This window comes from Leptinotarsa decemlineata, unplaced genomic scaffold (genome assembly GCF_025532065.1).
Source record: "Leptinotarsa decemlineata unplaced genomic scaffold, Ldec_3_MD MMD2_tig00000505_RagTag_RagTag, whole genome shotgun sequence".
Lineage (NCBI taxonomy): Eukaryota > Metazoa > Arthropoda > Insecta > Coleoptera > Chrysomelidae > Leptinotarsa > Leptinotarsa decemlineata.
This window is the reverse complement of record NW_027412549.1, coordinates 2,549,194-2,569,135: the sequence shown is the minus strand read 5'-3', so window position 1 is coordinate 2,569,135 and position 19,942 is coordinate 2,549,194. Positions and strand designations below refer to the sequence as shown.

General features: G+C 35.6%; 1 protein-coding gene across 1 annotated transcript; it reads left to right on the top strand.

Moving 5' to 3' along the window:
- Window positions 1-4,429: 4,429 nt before the first annotated feature.
- LOC111517837 (uncharacterized) lies at window positions 4,430-12,177 on the top strand. The gene is made up of 2 exons (XM_074173782.1): window positions 4,430-4,586; window positions 9,225-12,177. Exon 2 carries the CDS (start codon window positions 9,230-9,232, stop codon window positions 12,137-12,139), a length of 2,910 nt encoding a protein of 969 aa, XP_074029883.1. The 5' UTR covers window positions 4,430-4,586; window positions 9,225-9,229; the 3' UTR covers window positions 12,140-12,177.
- The last annotated feature ends 7,765 nt before the right edge of the window (window positions 12,178-19,942 follow it).

Below are 19,942 nucleotides of genomic sequence, written 5' to 3'. Positions count from 1 at the left end.
ACCTAAAGGACATTGACAGTATAATTGTAAAATTAAAGATTTGTTTGTCAAAATGCGTCAGTTCACTTGAGAATGGTTTAATGAATCGAAACCGGTTGCAACAAATGAAAACCTTAGTAAAAATAAACGTAAAGTTATTTTCTTCATCCTATTTTCAATTTTATAAGGAATTCATCCATTTCCAAAAGATCAGACAATATTTTGAAAGTAACTAATGGCAGCTGATGGAAAATAGTTTGAGCATATAGTTTGAAAATATTGGAATCAATGATGTATCACAGTCCTTTCCCTATCCAAATTATAATAAGCAAAAAGGTGCCAGCACCAGCAAATCAAAATATACTTTGGGCAGAAATCAGATCATCGGCAATTCTAAAATACAGCTTGCAGGTATGTTTGACAGCCAGTGAAGATAATTTTGAAGTGGACGATTTTATTTTCGAGGGGCTGTTGCGGTAGTCACAGATCTAAAACAAGTTATAAGGTAGTCGGTCCGATTTTTCAATATTCCCGTGGCTACTTCCCTTTGTTAGAAAAATGTATGTTCTACTAGTTCCTTCGCGTAGTTCTGTCACAGACACCTTTGCATCCTCGATTTATTGATATCTTAACAATTCTCTTGGTAGAATAATGGTGGTAGGATTCAAAATATAGGTACTGATTCGGGTAAGTGGTTTTTGCAAACATATATTTTTCAATTTCACTAGTTCGGACTTCCATTGTCTATTATATAAAATGATTTGAAATCCCTGAAACAAGTAAAAAAGTAAAAAAGAATAATTAAAAAAAGAGAATAGTTGAAAAATAACAATTATATTAAGCAACAATAAACCTGAAATGAAATGATAGTAAAATAACCTACAAGTAAAAATATAATAATTGAATAAATAAAAATTAATGGAATGCAAAACTAAGAGGCCATTGAATATTCGCATTGCCAAGCACAAGAAGCACACACAGCGAGGAGAAACCAGCAAATCAGGAATAGCAGACCATGTTTGGACCCATCAACACAACATCGAGTGGTCCCAAGCTGAGATCTTGCACAGAGAGGAACATTGGTTCAGGAGAAAATTTAAGGAAGCCGCATACATGTTGTCTAACAACGTATTCAGCCAGGCCAGCGTAGATATACGAAACATATGGAAACCCATCATCAAACGAGAAATGACCAACTCCCGCCAAATCGGTCATCTCTCACGAAATCAGTGAAGCGGAAAATGGAAAGTAGAGAAAGTGAAAGTATTTCAACGACCTATAAAATAGTCATCTCTCGGAGGAATCAGTCCAGTCATCACCCGAAGACGATTGTAGATACCAACAATCGAAACGTCGTGAACTAACGTGACTTGGAATCTCTACACTTTTTTATTTTTTTATTATTTTCTTTTTTGCATTCCTTTAATTTTTATTTATTCAATTATTATATTTTTACTTGTAGGTTATTTTACTATCATTTCATTTCAGGTTTATTGTTGCTTAATATAATTGTTATTTTTCAACTATTCTCTTTTTTTAATTATTCTTTTTTACTTTTTTACTTGTTTCAGGGATTTCAAATCATTTTATATAATAGACAATGGAAGTCCGAACTAGTGAAATTCATCACGAAACATTGTCAATCACCTTCAAACAAACGATATATTTTTCAGTTGTTGTTTCACCTTCACATCGGTAACAACAATTTTTGAATATAAAATATAATGCAATACAAAATAATTTTTGTAGATATTCAGATGCTGCAATATATTTAGGTACTACTTTTTTGTGAGATTTTGACTGAACAGTTCAGAAAACTGCTACATGTGTTTTGCTATACTCGTATAATAGTTTCCCCAAGCGTGTTAAGTGTGGAGGCTAGTAGCAGACGTTGAATTTATTTTTCCATTCTGGAAACTGTTTCTATATTTTTTATGAGTGTTTCGAAGGTTCTTCCAGATTGACCTATTTAAAATATTGCACATGAACTACAAATCAATTAATGAATGATCTATCTGACACCAAAGTCTTGTTTGGTGTCATATAGATGCATAATAAAAATAACAAAGACAAGACTTTGATCTCAGTGGTTTATGTCCGATGTTTCACATAGGTCGAACTGAAAAAATATCTGAAGCACGTATCAAAGAACATAGAAACAGTTTCCACAATGGAAAAATAAATTCAAAGTAGGCTACTCACCTTCTTACAGAGGGACATGATTCCAACCATGAATTTAAAACCCTTCATCTCCAGAAGAAAGGTTTGAAACTTGACCTTCTAGAAAGTATGGAAATGAATAAGTACAAAATTTCCCAATATATAATGAACGATCAAATTGAGTTGAATGGATCTTAGTTGATTCATATGTTCTTACCAGACAATCATGCTTTATCGCTCAAGAGAAAATAATGTTTATTGAATTGTTTTTCACAGAATTTCCACTAGTAAATAAGTATTTTCTGATTTTACTAGTTAGGAAAATGATTGTATCTGATCTTTTCAGCTATTCAAAACTAGATTAGAATTAATTATCTGATCGGAACGTAGATCATAGTACCTAATCTTTTCTGAATATAGACTGTTTCTATACTAGTGAATCAAAACCTGTTTGAGAAAGCTATTATATAGCGGAATACATGTCGCGGTCATAGTGAAAATCAAAATAAATCTTATCAGTGAGTTTTGATATGGATTTTCATCAAGTATCGGCTAATTCCATACAACAATTAAATTCATTGTGTTTACTTTTCGCGAATGAATTAATGTTTTTGTTCCTTGGGTATTCAAAATGGTTTACGATCCAATTGTTCTCTTATTCTCTGAGTGATTCTGAGTCTGAATGATGAATAAACTGGTAGATTCATTAACAATGAAGAACTCTTGATTTAAGTTCACTTGAAAGGTTAAATCAAAAGTACTGTCAAAGTTGCTTTCGTCCAGTTATGGGATTCCGTCTGTACTGCCTCATAATTTATATTGCATACCAGCCTGACTGATACTTTACAAGTTCCAGTTGTAACTTCAGATATGACCAAGCCTTATTCAGTTTCACTGAGACCACGTGAAATACTTAAATCGATAAGAACAGATAAGATAAGAATTGATTTAAAATTTTTCAAACGGTAATATTACTGGAGTTTTTTATTGAAGATGATCACTTGGTGATCGAAACACGTGTCGAGGTATTAAAATAATGGTTTGGTGTTGGGAAAACTCCAGTAATATTCATCACTACACCAAAGGTTCCAAACAGTGCATCACAAGTCTCCAAACCTGTTGGAGTAAGTAATATATCATTCTACGTCAGGGAGATTAATTAACACAACCGGCTCTACCAAGTATCTAGTATGTACACAGCACACAGGCGTCAACTCGATAGGGGCGGCCATATCGCATGATGAATGACGTTGAAATTTATTTCTGTAATTTTCCTAGAATATCAATTTAAGGTTACTTGTTTTTTATGATACCATTTTCTTCTATTTATTTCTTCATATTCGTACCAGTCCGGAAGATGTTTCCATAAATGAATAGTATGGGAGGCGGCCAAGTGAATCTCGCACACGGGCGCAATCACTTCTAAGGAAGACCCTGGTAATTACTGTATGTTTCAGTTGTTGATTATTCCAACATCTCGATCAGTGTTGTAAATAGAAATTGGCTATTATGGACTATGTGTCCGAGGGTAAAAAAAATCAGTGTGAAGGATGCCACATTTGGAGTGCGGAAGCGGAATAGGTGAATACAAAGGAAAAAAATCATAATGAATCATTCACCTATATTGGAAATGCACATATTTTCAGTAGTTACGCATCTCTACAGCTTGGTATCGCGAAACAAGTAAGGACAAATGCGAAGGTGGTGATGTTTCATGCGGAAGTTCCGCACTTGCAGAGGCTGAGGCAAGATTCCGTTACAAACCTAATTTGGGAGAGTGATCGGCGTATGGACAGACTCTAGTGCCATATTCCTGGCACGAATCATTTGGAAGCTACTGAACAGTTTGACAAAACAAAAGAGATCATATCCACACCACAAAATCCAAAACGTTTTGAATGAGGTAAAGCTGGATCTTTTAGAGGTTTTTTCATTCTCTTGCATTTTGGAATAATGAATTCTAGCCATTACCATTATTTATATTATTGTTTCAATCTCATTTGAATCATATATCATAATATAATGTTTGTTCGACTCAATATCACAAATGATAAGAATTTAAAATAAAATTCTGATATTGATACATATCTATTTGGAAAAATGCTAAATTGGAAACAAATTAAATAAGAACTAAAATAGATACAAACTTGTAGAGATTCAATACACGTTCTATCTTGAGGTAGAAAACAATCAATGAAAAAATCACTCAGAAAATCATTTGCTTTCCTAGTTTTAATGCCCGGGGGTTCACCTATAAAACGATCATATTTCTCGTTGAGTTTATGTTTTTGAATGACCTTCTAGTGAATGTTATCTTTGATAGATAATTACCAGCCGACAATGCAGAGTTGTTTTCACTAGAGGGTATTTACTGACCAAGTCTGACTCAAGTGATTTTTAAAGTTTACAATTTGAATGTGTACGTGTCCTGGTTGCTGCAACAAAAAGTTAAGTTGATTGTTTATATTATTTCTATAAACTTAGGCGGGAAAGACCCGAGATATGTAGATATCCTGATTTTAGACATGCAATTACTAAAATTGACTAGAAATGTTGCTGCTTTTGAATAAAATGTAAACAGGGAAATCATCCAACTCCTCGATTACTTTCAATTGACATTGGGTTGTTGTTTTGCAATTGAGCGCAACTTTTGACTTTCTTTAGAAAAAAGGAGACAGAAGTTGTCCTCAAAGGTAATAAGGATACTTCCTTCAAAAATCAAAATGTATTTTTCAGATATATAGACTAACTTCTTAATAAGAATTGTTACTGACAGGTTGGATACCTCAATTTTATTCAAGAGAAGATAAATTTCTAGACATACTTAGTAATATCCCCTCTTTATTTTAATTATTGTAGAATTTTTATGTGTTGTGAAACGAGTCCTCCAGAGAGGCATCAGTTGTTACAGACATCTAACTACTTGGTCGGGTACCGCTAGGCATCTAATCAAATGCACAATGCGCTCATGCAATGTTGTGTCAAACTCTCTCTGTCCATATACCCCTTAGAATATTATGCTAACTGCGGAGAGTATTCACGCAGATGCCAGTAAACAAATTATAGTACGAATTCAAGCAAGAAATTGGTCTGTAATTTTTAGGAATATATGAATCTCCGTTTTTAGGAATAAAAAATAAGTCGTAAGCTGCTCCCCGTTCAGTCAAGAATTGAAAATTCTGGCTTGGTAACGGTTGTTATTTAATAGAATTCTTCCATGAGTAATTATTCAAGAGTCCCAAAGGGTTCTTCGAATTTTTTTGGATGATTATCGGCTCGCGAGCTCATTTTGTTGGTGCTATTGAAACTTTATAGAGAAAGCTCCCAACTACGTTAGTGCTAGTGTGTCTAGGTTGAGTTTTTAGGAATGAAAAAATAAGTCGTGAGCTGCTCCCCGTTCAGTCAAGAATTGAAAATTCTGGCTTGGTGACGGTTATTGTTCAATAGAATTCTTCCACCAGTAATTATTCAAGAGTCCCGAAGGGATCTTCGAATTTTTTGGATGATTATCGGCTCGCGCAGCTCATTTTGTTGGTGCTTGAAACTTTATACAGAAAGCTCCGAACTACATTAGTGAAAGTGTGTCTAAATGTTCCATCCAATCTGTTGTTGACGGATTATCCACAAGTAGATGCTCTTGCAATTAGCTAGACAAATTCTCGCAGAATTTGGCATTCTGCGATACTTCTTGCTCGCTTCACTAGTGATTTTACAGACGCCACTAGCACTTGTATCCGTCCAAGGCAATGTTGCTTAATCGTAATCAACATTCTTTGACTTGAAGTGTAATGAGTATGTTTTAGTTTAGCGATTAATCGCCTCACGGTAAGCGGTAAAGGCCTAATTATTTCATACTGGATACACGTGTGTTGTCTCACCAGCTCGATCTTAGTTTACATCTATTTGATTGGCAATTAATTCTGCGCCCAATGGTACCCTGACTTTTTATTTTTTCATGAGCATTCTCCAAAAAATTCGTTCTGCGTGGGATTTTTTATTTTTTAGCTATTGTCCTTTTACAAAATAAAATTTAATTTGCGAGAAAGACATTCCAAACATGACATTTATTTACACTTATTTTATAAACTGTTCGAAATGTCCTCCATTCTGCTTTAAACAGTGATAACGTCTGTTTTCGAAATCCCCTCTAACATAACCGAAAACTTCACTAGGAATTGATTGGCATGCTGCTGTTATTCGTCATTCGGGTTCTTCAATATCAGAAGGTTGTGTTTTATAAACAACGAATTTAAGATGCTCCCAAAGAAAGAAATCTAAAGGTGTTGATTCCAGTTATCCCAGAGGCCATTCAACTGATCCCCTTCTGCCAATTCATCTATACGGAAATCTCTCGTTTAACCAATGTTGGACGGAAAGAAAATAATGAGGTGGAGCACCATCCTGTTGGAATTGTAACAGGTCCCCCTGCAAAAGTTCATTACCTTTCTACATCCATTTGAGTTTCTAGCTCGTGAGTTATAAGCATTTCGAGGTACAGATTGCCAGTAGAGTTTTCCTCCAGGAATAATGGACCAATAGTGGCATTTCCAAGGATACTAGCCCAAACAATAACTTTTTGTAGGGGTTATGTATGCCCTTCCCGAATAATATGTGGGTTTTCGTCACTTCAATAGTGACAATCTGGTCTATTAACATCATCATTCAGAAAAATGAACACTCACCGCCGAAACAGATGTTCAACAGAAGGTTAGGGATGGTTAGGTTAGGTCAGGTCTAAAGTGAGTGGGTCTATTCGAGCCTCCACCGCAACCCACAAGGGTTTATTGTGGTTCACACCTTTTTACCGAATAAACCCAGCTTCTTAACGAAGCCAATTAGTTTGTACGGTGAGTGGTCTTTCAGGTCAAATGGTAAGAGTACGGCTCTGCCGAACTATAAGAACCTAATTCGGTCCCCAGCGGGGCAGGCACAAAGTATATGCTTTGCTGTTTCATCATTTTCCAAACAGAGGCAACACATACTGTCCTCCGATAGTCCAAGTCTCTGCATATGATGATTCAAATGACAGTGACCTGTAAGAAGACCTGTTAGACATCATAGTTCGTCCCTACTGTAGTCCAACAACTGTTTGGTATCAAGCTTCGAAGGGTGAATAAACGCCTTGGAATGAGCCAATCCTGGAAAATTCTGCTAGAAATCCATTAATTTTCTTGCCATCTAGGTGTTAAAAGTTTATTTGGCAAAGTCTAAAGTGATGCCAATGACAGATTCTGGTCCGATGAAGCTGCTTGCAGCACCCTCCTTCGCAAGGGAGTCAGTAGCTTCGTTGCCTTTTAGGCCAATATGACCAGGAATACAGAACAGAGACAATCTGTTAAGTCTTCCTATCGAGGAGAGTCATTTTTGGCAATTTGCTACCAATTTAGACGTTGCTCGGTAGGAGCCAAGAGCTACCAACGCCTCTTGACGCTGTCCTGTTGGAAATATTGTATTTCATGGCGGATATTTAGTGGAAATTCATTTAAGTAGCCATCGAATTCATTGAATATAAAATGAAGATTCATTTGACTATTCAAATGATCATCGTGGAAGAAAGGCCCAAGGATGTTTGTTCCCACAATTCCCAACCAAACCTTTATTCCGAACCTTTCTTGGAAATTGGTTTCCCTATGTAAATGTTTATTTGTATTATTCCACATATAATGGATATTTATGTTAAACCAACTGTTGATGGTGAATTTTGATTCGTCCGTCCATATTATTTTTTTACAAATATTTTCAACTTTCCTATTTTTACGTCTGAACCACTTCGCAAATCGTTCTCTCCTTCCGTAATCCCTTCAATTGAGGTGATGAACTTTGCGTATCCTGTAGCATTTATATTTGTTCCATTTCAAAATAGTTCTGGTGGATTTTACAGAAATCTCCATTTCGTGGACAATTTCTCGTAAAAAACAATCTTGATTCGTATAATTTTTATAACTGGCCAAATCTAAATTTTAAAAAAAGATGTTTTCACCGTGTAAATTTTCAAGTGGTAATATTTGCTTATCCATAACATTCACTTGATTCCTCACACTTCCAGTAACCACACATTTCCTTGTTTTCTTTCGGTCAAATGCACCATAGTCCCTTAAATTTCTTTCTAATCGTCTGAACATTTGGATGTTCGGAATACGACGATTCGGGTATAGCTCAACATACATATTCCTTGCCAAAAAAGGATTTCTATTTGATTTTGCATAACTAAATAGCGTATCAGTCCTTTCATCATTTGAATATATCTTTGATAAGTTCATACACGTCTGACAGTTCTCAGCAGATATCAACAACGCATTCATGTTTCCTGCCATAGAAACCAAGCAAAGCCTACGCGTTTAAGATGGTAAATGAATTGAGATGCTATTTGATCATACCAAATTATACAACTATCGAATTTTGACCAAAAACAGATATTTTCGTTTCTTCTAGGATTGAGAATTATGAAAATATTGCGAATTATAATTGATTAGGGAGAAATAAACCTTGAAAGAAGGATAACGGCAATACAAAAATTTCCAAAACGAAAAAGTACGAATTTTCATTGTTTTAGGGTAACTACCTGTCGAATTTATTGGATTGTCTGAATTATATTTTGAAGAAATCGAAAAAATTTACAAAAGAAGTAACGACAGGACCGTAATTTGAAATTGTTGTCACTGATGATGGTAGTTATTTCAAATGAAACGCTATAAAAATATCAAATGTGATACAACCTTGGACTGTGAATTTATTTTTTTATCAATAACTGTAATAAAATAGACACGAAACGTTTTATTGAATATTTACTATGACATTTTTCTTTTCCTTTTTTTTGTTATTCCCCAAAATGACAATTCCATTCGAAAAAAACGAAAGACAGTAATTTTGGTATAAATCGAGAAGGTTGAGAGTCCCCTAAAATTGTCTTCGACCATTGTTTCCGATGACAGTTACCTTTTCTCCCATTTAATCGTCTTCGTATCTATAATGGTTTAGAATATAGCAATGTTACCACATTGTAAAAAAGGCCTGTATAAAATTAAACTGTTATCCTATTGATATACTCTTGAATTCCATATTTATATTCCGTTTTCTGATTATAGGAGAGATGCTCATAACAGTCCTTGTTCTCCTGTGGCTTCCGGGAGGGCATTTCGATAATTCATGTAATTTTCATAAAGAGGCCGTTAGCTGCGTAGATATACAACAAGAAGAATTTTTTGATGGATTCTACGAGAACGAGCGATATTTACAAAATAATGATGTGTACTCTATTGAAATATTGGATTCAAATTATTCACTTATAGAATCCTTCATCGATCCAAGAAGATTTTTTCCACGTGTAGTTGTTGTTCATTTGAGGATACGGAACTCCTTAATTCAACACATTGCCAGGAATGCTTTCGAAGATTTGGATAATCTGTATACTCTGGATTTGCGAGATAATTCAATAAAAGAAATCGTTTTCATTGAGACTCTCATACGTTTGACAAGTTTGGATTTGAATAACAATGCAATCAGCGTTTTAGACTTGAACAATTTCAAGTCACAAAATATGGTGGAAGTTAACGCGAGAAACAATAGTATTGTAGAAATATTACCTTCCAGAGAATATAATAGATTTTCTTCATTTGATGTGAGCCATAATGTAATTTCGGAATTCAATGAAACTCACTTAAATTGTTTGTTTGTATCATTAGATATGAGTTATAACCTAATTCAAAACATCTCGGTGGCATCATACAAAAATATCATCAATTTAGAAGGAAATAATATCAACTTCCTGACTTCACAGGAAGGCAGAACATTGAGGTGCCAACAATTATATTTAACAAATGTGCCTGTGTCTCTACCTTCACAATTGGGAGTCTCTAAAATTTTCAGAATAAGAAACTTTCAATTGCCAATACTAAGTGAATCGGAATTCGATATAGATCGGCTCGATGCCAGCTTTTATCTCAAAATAGATTTTTCAAATTCATCTTTAACAGATATATCTCAAAATTACTTTTCAAATATCGAGTTATCGCTTTTGAATTTGAGCTATAATAATTTTTCAGTATTGGAAAAAAGTTTATTCAAGAGTTCAAGTATAAATATTCTGGATATATCGTATTCAGGAATAACATATTTATCCAATATCGTATTCAAAGATATGTCGATTTTACAGCTATTGAATCTAACAGGCAATAACATACAAGTTGTTGAACATATCTGCAAGTTCGTCGATATTTTTTGTATTGATTTTTCGCATAATATAATAAATACTATTGAATCTAATTCATTCGGTAGCTGCAGACATCTACACACGCTCAATATTTCCAATTCTCAAGTTAGAAGCATCATGCCAAGAGCATTTTCAGATTTAATTCATTTAACAAATTTGAAACTGGATAATAATAATGTTAAAATTGTTGATGGTAATACTTTCGGAGATTTGAGATCAGTAATTGACTTATCTAGGAATGATTTGGGTATCTTGCCAACCAACGCCTTCTCCAATTCAGAAGTTATGGATTTGCGATTTTTTGATGCCCACATAGAAATTGTAAGACACAAATCATTCAATAATTTATCTCGATTAAAACAATTGAATCTTTCGCATACTGGCATCACAGATGTGGAAGATTATGCATTTTTCAGTTTACCTGCATTGCTAACTTTAGATCTGAGTAACAACAAACTAACAGTAGTTAAGAGTTACACTTTCATCAACTTACCAGTAGAGGTTTTGCTCCTATACGGAAACAAAATAAAAATAATAAAAACAGAAGCGTTTACCCATATGTATTTTCTAAAACAATTGGATTTATCAAGTCTTGAAATTCAAACATTAGAATCTTTTGCGTTTTCTGACCTGAAACAACTTGACATCATCGATTTAAGAGGTAATAATATAACTGAAATAAAGAGGAATGTTTTTACTGATCTGGCGGTACGTCACATCGATCTAACTAACAATGAAATTTCCAGCGTAGCCCCTATTAATAATACTGTTACAATTACAAAATTGAGTTTACGATTCAATGGAGTTTTGGAAAAGCGAGCTATATCGAATATCTATTTGAGAGAAGTAGTTTTTGTTAATTCTTCAATACGTTTGTTAAGAGACGGCTGTTTTAAAGGCCTGTACAATTTGGAGAAGTTGCTGTTCAATGAATCAGAGGTAATTATGTACGAATCAGACACCCTACGTGGGTTGTATCATTTGAAGTATTTGGACGCTTCAAATTTACTCAGAAGGAATGAAGTGATACAAAAAAACTTTTTTAAAGGTCTTGGTAACCTGAAATTTTTACAAGTTTCGAATATGAGCTTGAAAACAGTTGAAACTGGGGCTTTCGTTGGACTTGACAGCATAGAGAAATTGAATTTAGAGAATCATCATCTTACTTCCATAGATCTGATGGAGATTCTCAATGGAACCAGAAAACTGAAAATCCTAAAACTCAGTAATGGAAACATAAGCAATTTGATATTCAGAAAAGACCAAAAAACTCTTTCCAGTTCCGCACTTAAGATGTTGTTTATAGATAACAACCATATACAAACATTTCACCATGAAGTATTTCACAAACTGATCATGTTGGAAACTTTACATTTGCAAAATAACAAAATAAACATGATTCCTCTTCAAAGTTTCAGGTATTTGAATAATTTGAAAGAGTTACGACTAGACAATAACTATTTGATAACACTCGGTCCTGGCATGTTTGAGGGTTTGATAAATCTGAGAATGCTCAATTTATCACATAATATTCAAGTTTCCTCTGATTCTTTGATAACCTTGCGTAGTTTGAATATATTGAATCTGGAACATACTTCCTGGAAAGACATTAATGAAATCACTTCATTTAGGGATGATTTTCCAGATCTGCGAGAAGTATATATAAATAACAATCCCTTCTCTTGTCCTGAATTATCGATAATAATAAAATATTTTTACGAAAATTCGATCAACCATCCATCTGATAATCCAAGATATGATGTTTGGAATATAAATGGCATAGTTTGTTAATATTCAGATATCAGAAAATAAAGTAGTTGTTACGAATATACTTGCTATTTTAATCTTACTATCCTCTTTTGAACTAGTGAAATGGAGATGGGAGCAGTTGTACTAACTCCACGTGGAGACCTGAAAAATAAATCACTCCACAGTAATTTTCATTCCAAGTACTTCGTTCCACGGGTATTCCCACCACAACAGGAGGCAGTGTATTTTCCACTTTGGAGTATATATTTAACAGAATGGTACTGAATGGAGCCTGTTAAGTCATTATGATCCTCTACTTTGCATGATCTACGACAACGAGAGAGCCAGAATTGAATAATTCCTTTCTGAGCTGCCCGAGCGGGTGAACGTAACAGAAAGTTCAGGTTTTTAGTTATGTCTGAGGGAAGTAACCATAACTCTGTCCTCGAGTTGAAAATTTTTTCAGAAATTGGCCAAAACCATAGAAATCACTCAACTATTGTGACTACACACCTGCCAGGTTGATGTGTTCAATACCCCAGTACACGGTGGTTGTATGATGGCAGATCCTGCTTCTGACATCAGAAGCAGGATCTGCCGTGAGGAGTCTGGGACCCTCATGATTTTGTGGCTCTAGCCTCTATCTATTGATATACTACAGCACTACTAACACTTTCGGCTCTGGTACCACGTTGCTTTATGTTCTGGGAAATATTTCGTGCGTTGTGGAAAATCGCATTCAAGTTTTCAGCACTAGGTGTGACAAATATCCTTCGAAAACGAATGCAATATCAAGAATTTCTCTTCGAAATCTCCAGATTCTCCAGATTCTCCAGACCATTCTGTTAATATAATCCTTTTTATTCTTAGATTTTTCGGTATAATGATGAGTTGATCGCTTCTCTACTCTCGAAAGCATACCAATTTGTCACACTACGTCAAAAATCTTGGCCAAACAACCGTAAAAGGTTGCTATACTGGACTCAGTGGTTCTGAGAAGACACAACTTTTGAACCCAATTTTTAGGCTCAATGATCACTTATCTCATGGTGTGTAGAATGGTCGTTGGTTATTAATACCGGTGCCCCTTCGAAATGTCAGGGCTTCTCCTGAGAGACAAAATCTCGAAAGTATGGATTACGAAAACAGGTAAAATGACCAAATGCTACTGTATACGAAAAACCAAATTTGACAGAAGCATTGAATGTAGCCTTCTTTTAGAATAAATCAATTCTCATCTTGACTCAGCGTTTTCCTGCTATTTGAATAACCTTCATTTCAGACCACATAATCTAGTTTTAACACAATAACTATCGCGTCTAAATATAGACGTCATGGCACTACACGAGACAAAGATAAGAAGCGAAAAGAGCTATCATAATCCAGGATACAACATATATAGGACAGACAGGCGAGGGGGCGCCGCCCCGCTGGGAGGGGAGGCGGCGCTACTAGTAAAAAAAGATTTAGCGCAAAACGAAGATCGAAAACCAGATGTCCAACTCGGAGAAGCAGTAGTGGTCCGAATCAAACTAAGACACTATGAATTTCACAAACTACACTTAAACGATTTGATCTCCACTAACTTTATTGAAAATAATCATAACATGTTTCGCTAAAACATTAGCTTTTTCAAATGATTAATACATCCAAGCATCCTTACATTCATATTTATATGCTATTATAAGCTGATACTTTGTGTTGATACGGATGGGTAGAATCGTAATGTATCGTAATATCCGTATAGGACGGTTTGTGATAAATTGAAAAATCATGTTTGTTGTTCCTCCTACTAATTGTTAGGTCCAAAAAATTGATTTTTGAGAAATAGAGATATTAAAATTGCATATAGAACAAGTAATACGTTGGGAAAGCTAGTTAAAAATAATAAAGATAAGACATCTAAATTCGAGAAATCAGGGGTATATAAATTAAAGTGTGGAACGTGCCCTAAGGTATATATTGGTCAAACTGGCAGGACATTTAGGAATCGAATCCAGGAACATCATAAGAGCTATGTAAACAAGAAAACAAATTCAACGTATTCAAATCATCTTCTAGAAGAAAATCACATCTTTAATGAAGAATTCGAAATTTTGCACATTGAAAATAAAGGTTTCAAACTGAATCATTTAGAAGCAATGGAAATTAATAAACTTAAAAATTCAAATATTCTAATGAATGACCAATTAGATTTGAATAGATCACCATTATTGAACTTGTTTTCTTAAAAACCCATAAAGAATTATTATTGATGTAGATGGTAGGCAATTTGCTTTAGGTAAGCATAATCGAGCAGGTATGTGATGTAGAGATTCAGGTAATTTCTTACAGGTAGTCTCGATTGTGGTTACCTGTAGTATATAAATATGAATGTAAGGATGCTTGGATGTATTAATCATTTGAAAAAGCTAATGTTTTAGCGAAACATGTTATGATTATTTTCAATAAAGTTAGTGGAGATCAAATCGTTTAAGTGTAGTTTGTGAAATTACTATGGATCTTCATCAAGTAACGGCCGAATCAATCAGAAAAGACACTATGAGCAGCTAAGAATATTGTTGGTATACCTACCTCCGCTAGGTAGAAGACTAGAATGAACCAACATGATAGAATTATTCCCAGACCACCATACAACAGTTGCCATCGTCGACCTCAACGCAAAGTCGCGAGAATGGAACTGCAGATATGGAAATACGAGAGGTAGAGATTTAGTCAGAATTCTAGATGAATTCGAAGACATCGCGGTGGTAGCACCGAACACCCCAACACACTACCCGCGAGAAGACCATGTCCCTGACATTCTAGACATCGCACTAGTGCAGAACATCGATACTACGGAGATGGAAGTACTAGACGAAGGTTCGTCAGACCACAACCCCATTCTGTTAACAATTGATCAGAATAAGAAGACGCCTGAAAAGACAATACCAAAGGACACGCGCACCTTTGGACAAAAGGTGCATGCAAAGAGCCAACAGGATATTGAAAGAAGAACTGAAAGCTATCCGAGATAGATAATGGACTACCCGTCTGGAAGAATTGAATACTGAAGACCAGTCTGCATGGAGAATGCAGAAAGAACTCAGGCATGGACCTCGATAGCCATGCCTGCCAATACATGGTGAGCAAGTCTACACTGACCAGGAGAAGGCGGAAGCATTCGCGGATAACTTCGAAAGGCAGTGCAGAGAGAACGACGTCCCGTTCACGGATGAAGTAGACGAAATCGAGAGACAGGTGAAAGGAACGGTACGAAGAATATGACAAAGATCGGACAACGCACAACCCCTGCCCCGACATCTCCAGAGGAAGTGAAAGACATCCTTAGACGTCTATCCACTCGGAAAGCACCAGGCCCGGATCGAATAATAAACCGGGCCCTGAAAGTTCTACCACGCAAGGGTATAGCAGCCATAACCAACATCATGAATGCTATTCTCAAACTGCAGGACTTCCCGTACCCGTTCAAGGAGGCAACGGTTCTCCACATCCCGAAGCCCAAGAAGAACCACCTGTTCCCAGATAATCATAGGCCAATTAGCTTACTGCTTTCCATAAGCAAAGTGGCGGAGGGTATCATCTTGAAGAGACTCGAAGATTAAACCAGAGAGCTAGGAATCCTCCCGGATGAACACTTGACAGAGCTACAAGTCCTGAGGGTAGTAGACTTTGCGACTAAAGGCTTCAACCTCGGCAAAGGATACAACACCGGAGCTAGCGTTCGACAGAGTTTGTCATGACAAACTAATCCAGAGAACAACTTCAACAAGCTATGGTGCTCTACGCGGACGACACGGCCCTGCTGGCGAGATCTACGAGCCAAAAGCATGTCACGAGATATTTGCAGCAACATGCAGACAGATTAGAGGAGTGGGCTAATTTGTGGAAGATCAGTATAAACCCTGACAAGAGTCAGGCGATAGTGTTCACTCACTACTTTTAACACAATAACGCATAGCCACATTTCGCTACAACTGTGCACGATATTGTAAACCCCTTTTCCGATTGGTGGACCGAAAGGAATGTAATAGTAGAATGGTCCTCTTTATCACCTGCTTTCAAACCATTAGATTTCTTAAAATTCAAGTCTGCATATTGCAGAATTCAATACTCATTGATACACATACTTGAGAAATTAATGTGTAGCGTTCAATGGATACACATTTATTTTCATTTTGTTGTGAATTGGTTGACTGCGAGGGCGATGATAGTGTCTCAAAGTCGACGCATACGCCACTGAAAATATTTGACATAGTAGCAGACGAAACGGTCGGTACTACAAATCCCTTTAGATCACAGCCTGCCAACCTGGATTTTGTTTTCTCTATTCGAGACTCCGGCCTTGAGCCTATGTTCGTATACCTCTTGTACCAATTGACGTAACTTGACGTGATTCGACGTAATTTGTGATATACTATATTTGGAATCAGCTCACCAAGGTGACATTTGAAATTTGGAAAACTAATAGGGTTTTTCTTTCAAGCAGGCCCCATTATAAGAAGGTAGATCAATTTTCATTTAAAAAACAGTAAAACAAAATAAAAAATCTATCTGTTTCAAAATTTTTCTATATCGTAAGTAATAATTAATGTATGAGATACCCAACTTCACCTAGATATTTTTTTCAAGAGAATATTTCTAGTTGGGTTGATTGCGAGTATGCTACGTGGCATCCAGAACATAAGGTAAGTAACAATATAAGTCGATGTTGTTAATATCGAAAAACTAGAGTATAAAACTCACTCCTTATGAAATAGTTATAGAGGAATTGGCGGAACTTAAATGTAACTTTTTTTCGTAGGTATATTTTGTATATACATATATTTTATGAATAAAGGTTTTAAAAAATTATCAATTCTTTCTCTTCAGTAATATTACCACTCGTAGATTCCACGTTCAATCTGAGACAAATATTTGCCGCAAAAATTCAAAAGACTATTTCTTGGACTATTCTAAGGATATTTTGTCCTTTGATGATTTTTGATAGGGCGCTTTGTTTCGAAGATACGGAGCGAAAAAGAATTTCCACAATAAAAATGTATTACCAAAAATTAATATTTCTTAATCTACAAGAACTGTTGAAAATGACTACCCTCCACTCGGATGCAAGAATCCAATCTTCTCCTCATCGACTCCCAAACTCTTTCAAAAACACCAGGATCACTTACGAGACATACTATTCAAATTGAATGTCTGCAGTCGTTTGTAGTAATCGGAATGTTGTTGATAGATAACAACGGAATTGTTACATTTTTTATTACTTACTAGGTCCAATGTAGTACGCTATACTTTCATTTCGGCTACGTTGCAATTTTAAAATTACTAAAATTGTTATTGTCGAAATTCTTTTTGGCCCCGTATCTTCGAAACAAAGCGCCCTATCAAAAATCATCAAACGACAAAATATCCCCATGATAGTCCTAGGAATAGTCCCTTAATTTTTTGCTGGATGTTTAAAGAACACCCAGTATATAAAAACCACTGAATCCGTATATAAGAGCAGAACAATGCAAATTGAGTATTGTTCCCATTCAGTGATTCCATCTCTTTTGTTCGAAGATTTACTCCAAGATATTTCCTAGTGGCACTGAAGCTATCCGGTCCATCACATTCAGCAAGTATATGTATAGTAAATAGTCTGGACTTTGCGCCCACAGCGCAACGAGTACTCATGGTTTTCAATAGACTCCGTTAACTCTGGATCAGGATCTTATGAATTGACATTATCAGAATTCTCGAGTCGGCCTTCTACACGTTTTCTATCCCATGTCTGCCTTTTCTGTTTTGGAATATGAACATTTGACTCTTTTCCAAAAACTTGGTGTCAATGTCATTATTTGTAGGACCCGTTCGGTTCAAAATATGAGCATCTTTATTGACACATTCAGCCCAGACATAGATTGGCAGGTTCTACGAATAAATCATAGATTTTACACTTTTCTTGTGTACGAATTTTCATTTTCTCTCAGCCATTTTATTTAGTAGTAAACGTTATCGTGCTATGAAAATTTATACATGTTGAACTGCTTCTAGTGATGAATTATAAAATTCTTGACTTTGAACTCTATAATGCTATTGTTCGCTAATTTGACTCATTTTAGGAATGTCTATAAATAATGTACCACTTGGGACTCGGTTTTAATGAATAAATATCGCCGAAATTTTGAAAAATCGTCTTTGTTGTAGGTCGATTTTGTTCGGTTTGATTCCATCTTCCATGATATTTGAAAACTATCATAGTGTTTTATACCACAGTTGAATATTTTCTGTCCCACGTATTCCAGCTGAAGTTTCAGGGACACACATTTTCATATCCATTTCCCTGGCATTCGTTCCACTTTCAGTTTCATTCTCATGAAGAAAACACTGTTTTTATCTGCTCTGAATAAGAAATTTTTTGCAAAAGTGTGATTAACAAAAATCAATTTTTGCCAGAAAGTATCTGACAATAATACATTCTTGACCATATACCAAAATTACTTCACCCTCGACAATATATTTTATAAACCTTTTTGAAAAAATATTCGTAAGTAGTAAAGTACTTTTTGCTCGAAGCCTCTGTACAGATTGTCCATTAACCGACATCTGCATTAACAATCAAAGTTCCATTTCGTAATCACGAAAAACCATCTCCATTGAACTCTACAGGTTTTTTCAAAATCGTTTTCCTCCTCTCTCAATACTCCTAACACATTTCTCAAAAAATTTTTGGCTTATTTATTGGCATATATTGAAACATTTTCTTGAAGGCCCAATTAGTGGTCAGCTAGCTTTCTTGGAAATCGCATGGGGTAAAATTTTGTAAAAACTGTAGTCGAATCGTTGGATGAAGATTTGACTGGTAATCGCATTTCAGTTGAATGTACTAGTTTGTACGGATCTCTTGCTGGGTTTATGTCATATTTCTCTGAGCATAAATTGTCAATAAATTGTTTGCTTCCTGCAGTTGAGGTCTTAGATGAACATCCCTATTTAGTTCAGGTATTTTCTCAATTGAAAGTGCCCACTGAGTAGTCCTGTAATGGTTCTGATTTGATCCCTGTTTATTGAAGCAGTTCCTTCATAAAGCGTTTTCCTGTTTTCCAATGTCTTTTCAAAGTACTCTTCATCTTCCCTGGTTCTGTACCAAATGTTTTGGTACCCCTACAGCTGATTCAGGACCTATATATGGAGGTAATGATCCGTGTCTGACACACTCATCAACTCTTTTATTGCCTGTGACGCACGAGGATCTTCGCATCCAGTATATTACAAATATGTTCCTGTCCGCCAGTTTCCTCAGTTCTTCACGAAATTCCAAATCCAGTCACGATGTGACTTTTAGGTTCGTCACTGCCTCAAGTGCAGCCTGGCTATCTGTAAAGATATGATTTGTTCGGTTATAATAATGGTTCTATTTTTCAAAGTCTCTGACTCTTAGAATCGCTTGAGCCCAAAATATTAACTTAGAGTGTGATATAATGCGACGACTAGATCATTTTCACTACTGAAATACGGCTCCATAAGAACATTCACTATCAAAGGATCCAGTCAACTCAAAGTTAGCACCGTTCTTACTATCGACAAGAATCATATGTGCAAGCTCGTTTTCTTTCTTGAACTTTTTCAAAGCGGTCTCGTAATTGATTGGGTCAACTGGAGCTGCAGTTAAAGGTGACTTATCGGACATCTTGTTTCCACCTGTCACTATTTCTCAAAACTGCATTTATAACTACATGATTTGTGTTCCAAATTGAAAAACAAACGTTCACTTTCAACAAGATAATGTTGACGCTTTTCACTGTATTCAGTTATTTCTCCCTGTACTTAGCGATGACTGGCTCTATGAACAATTATATTTAG

What these genes read in the sequence shown, in the direction of transcription:
- LOC111517837 (XM_074173782.1), top strand. Translation starts at nt 9,230, where the DNA reads ATGCTCATAACAGTCCTTGTTCTCCTGTGGCTTCCGGGAGGGCATTTC.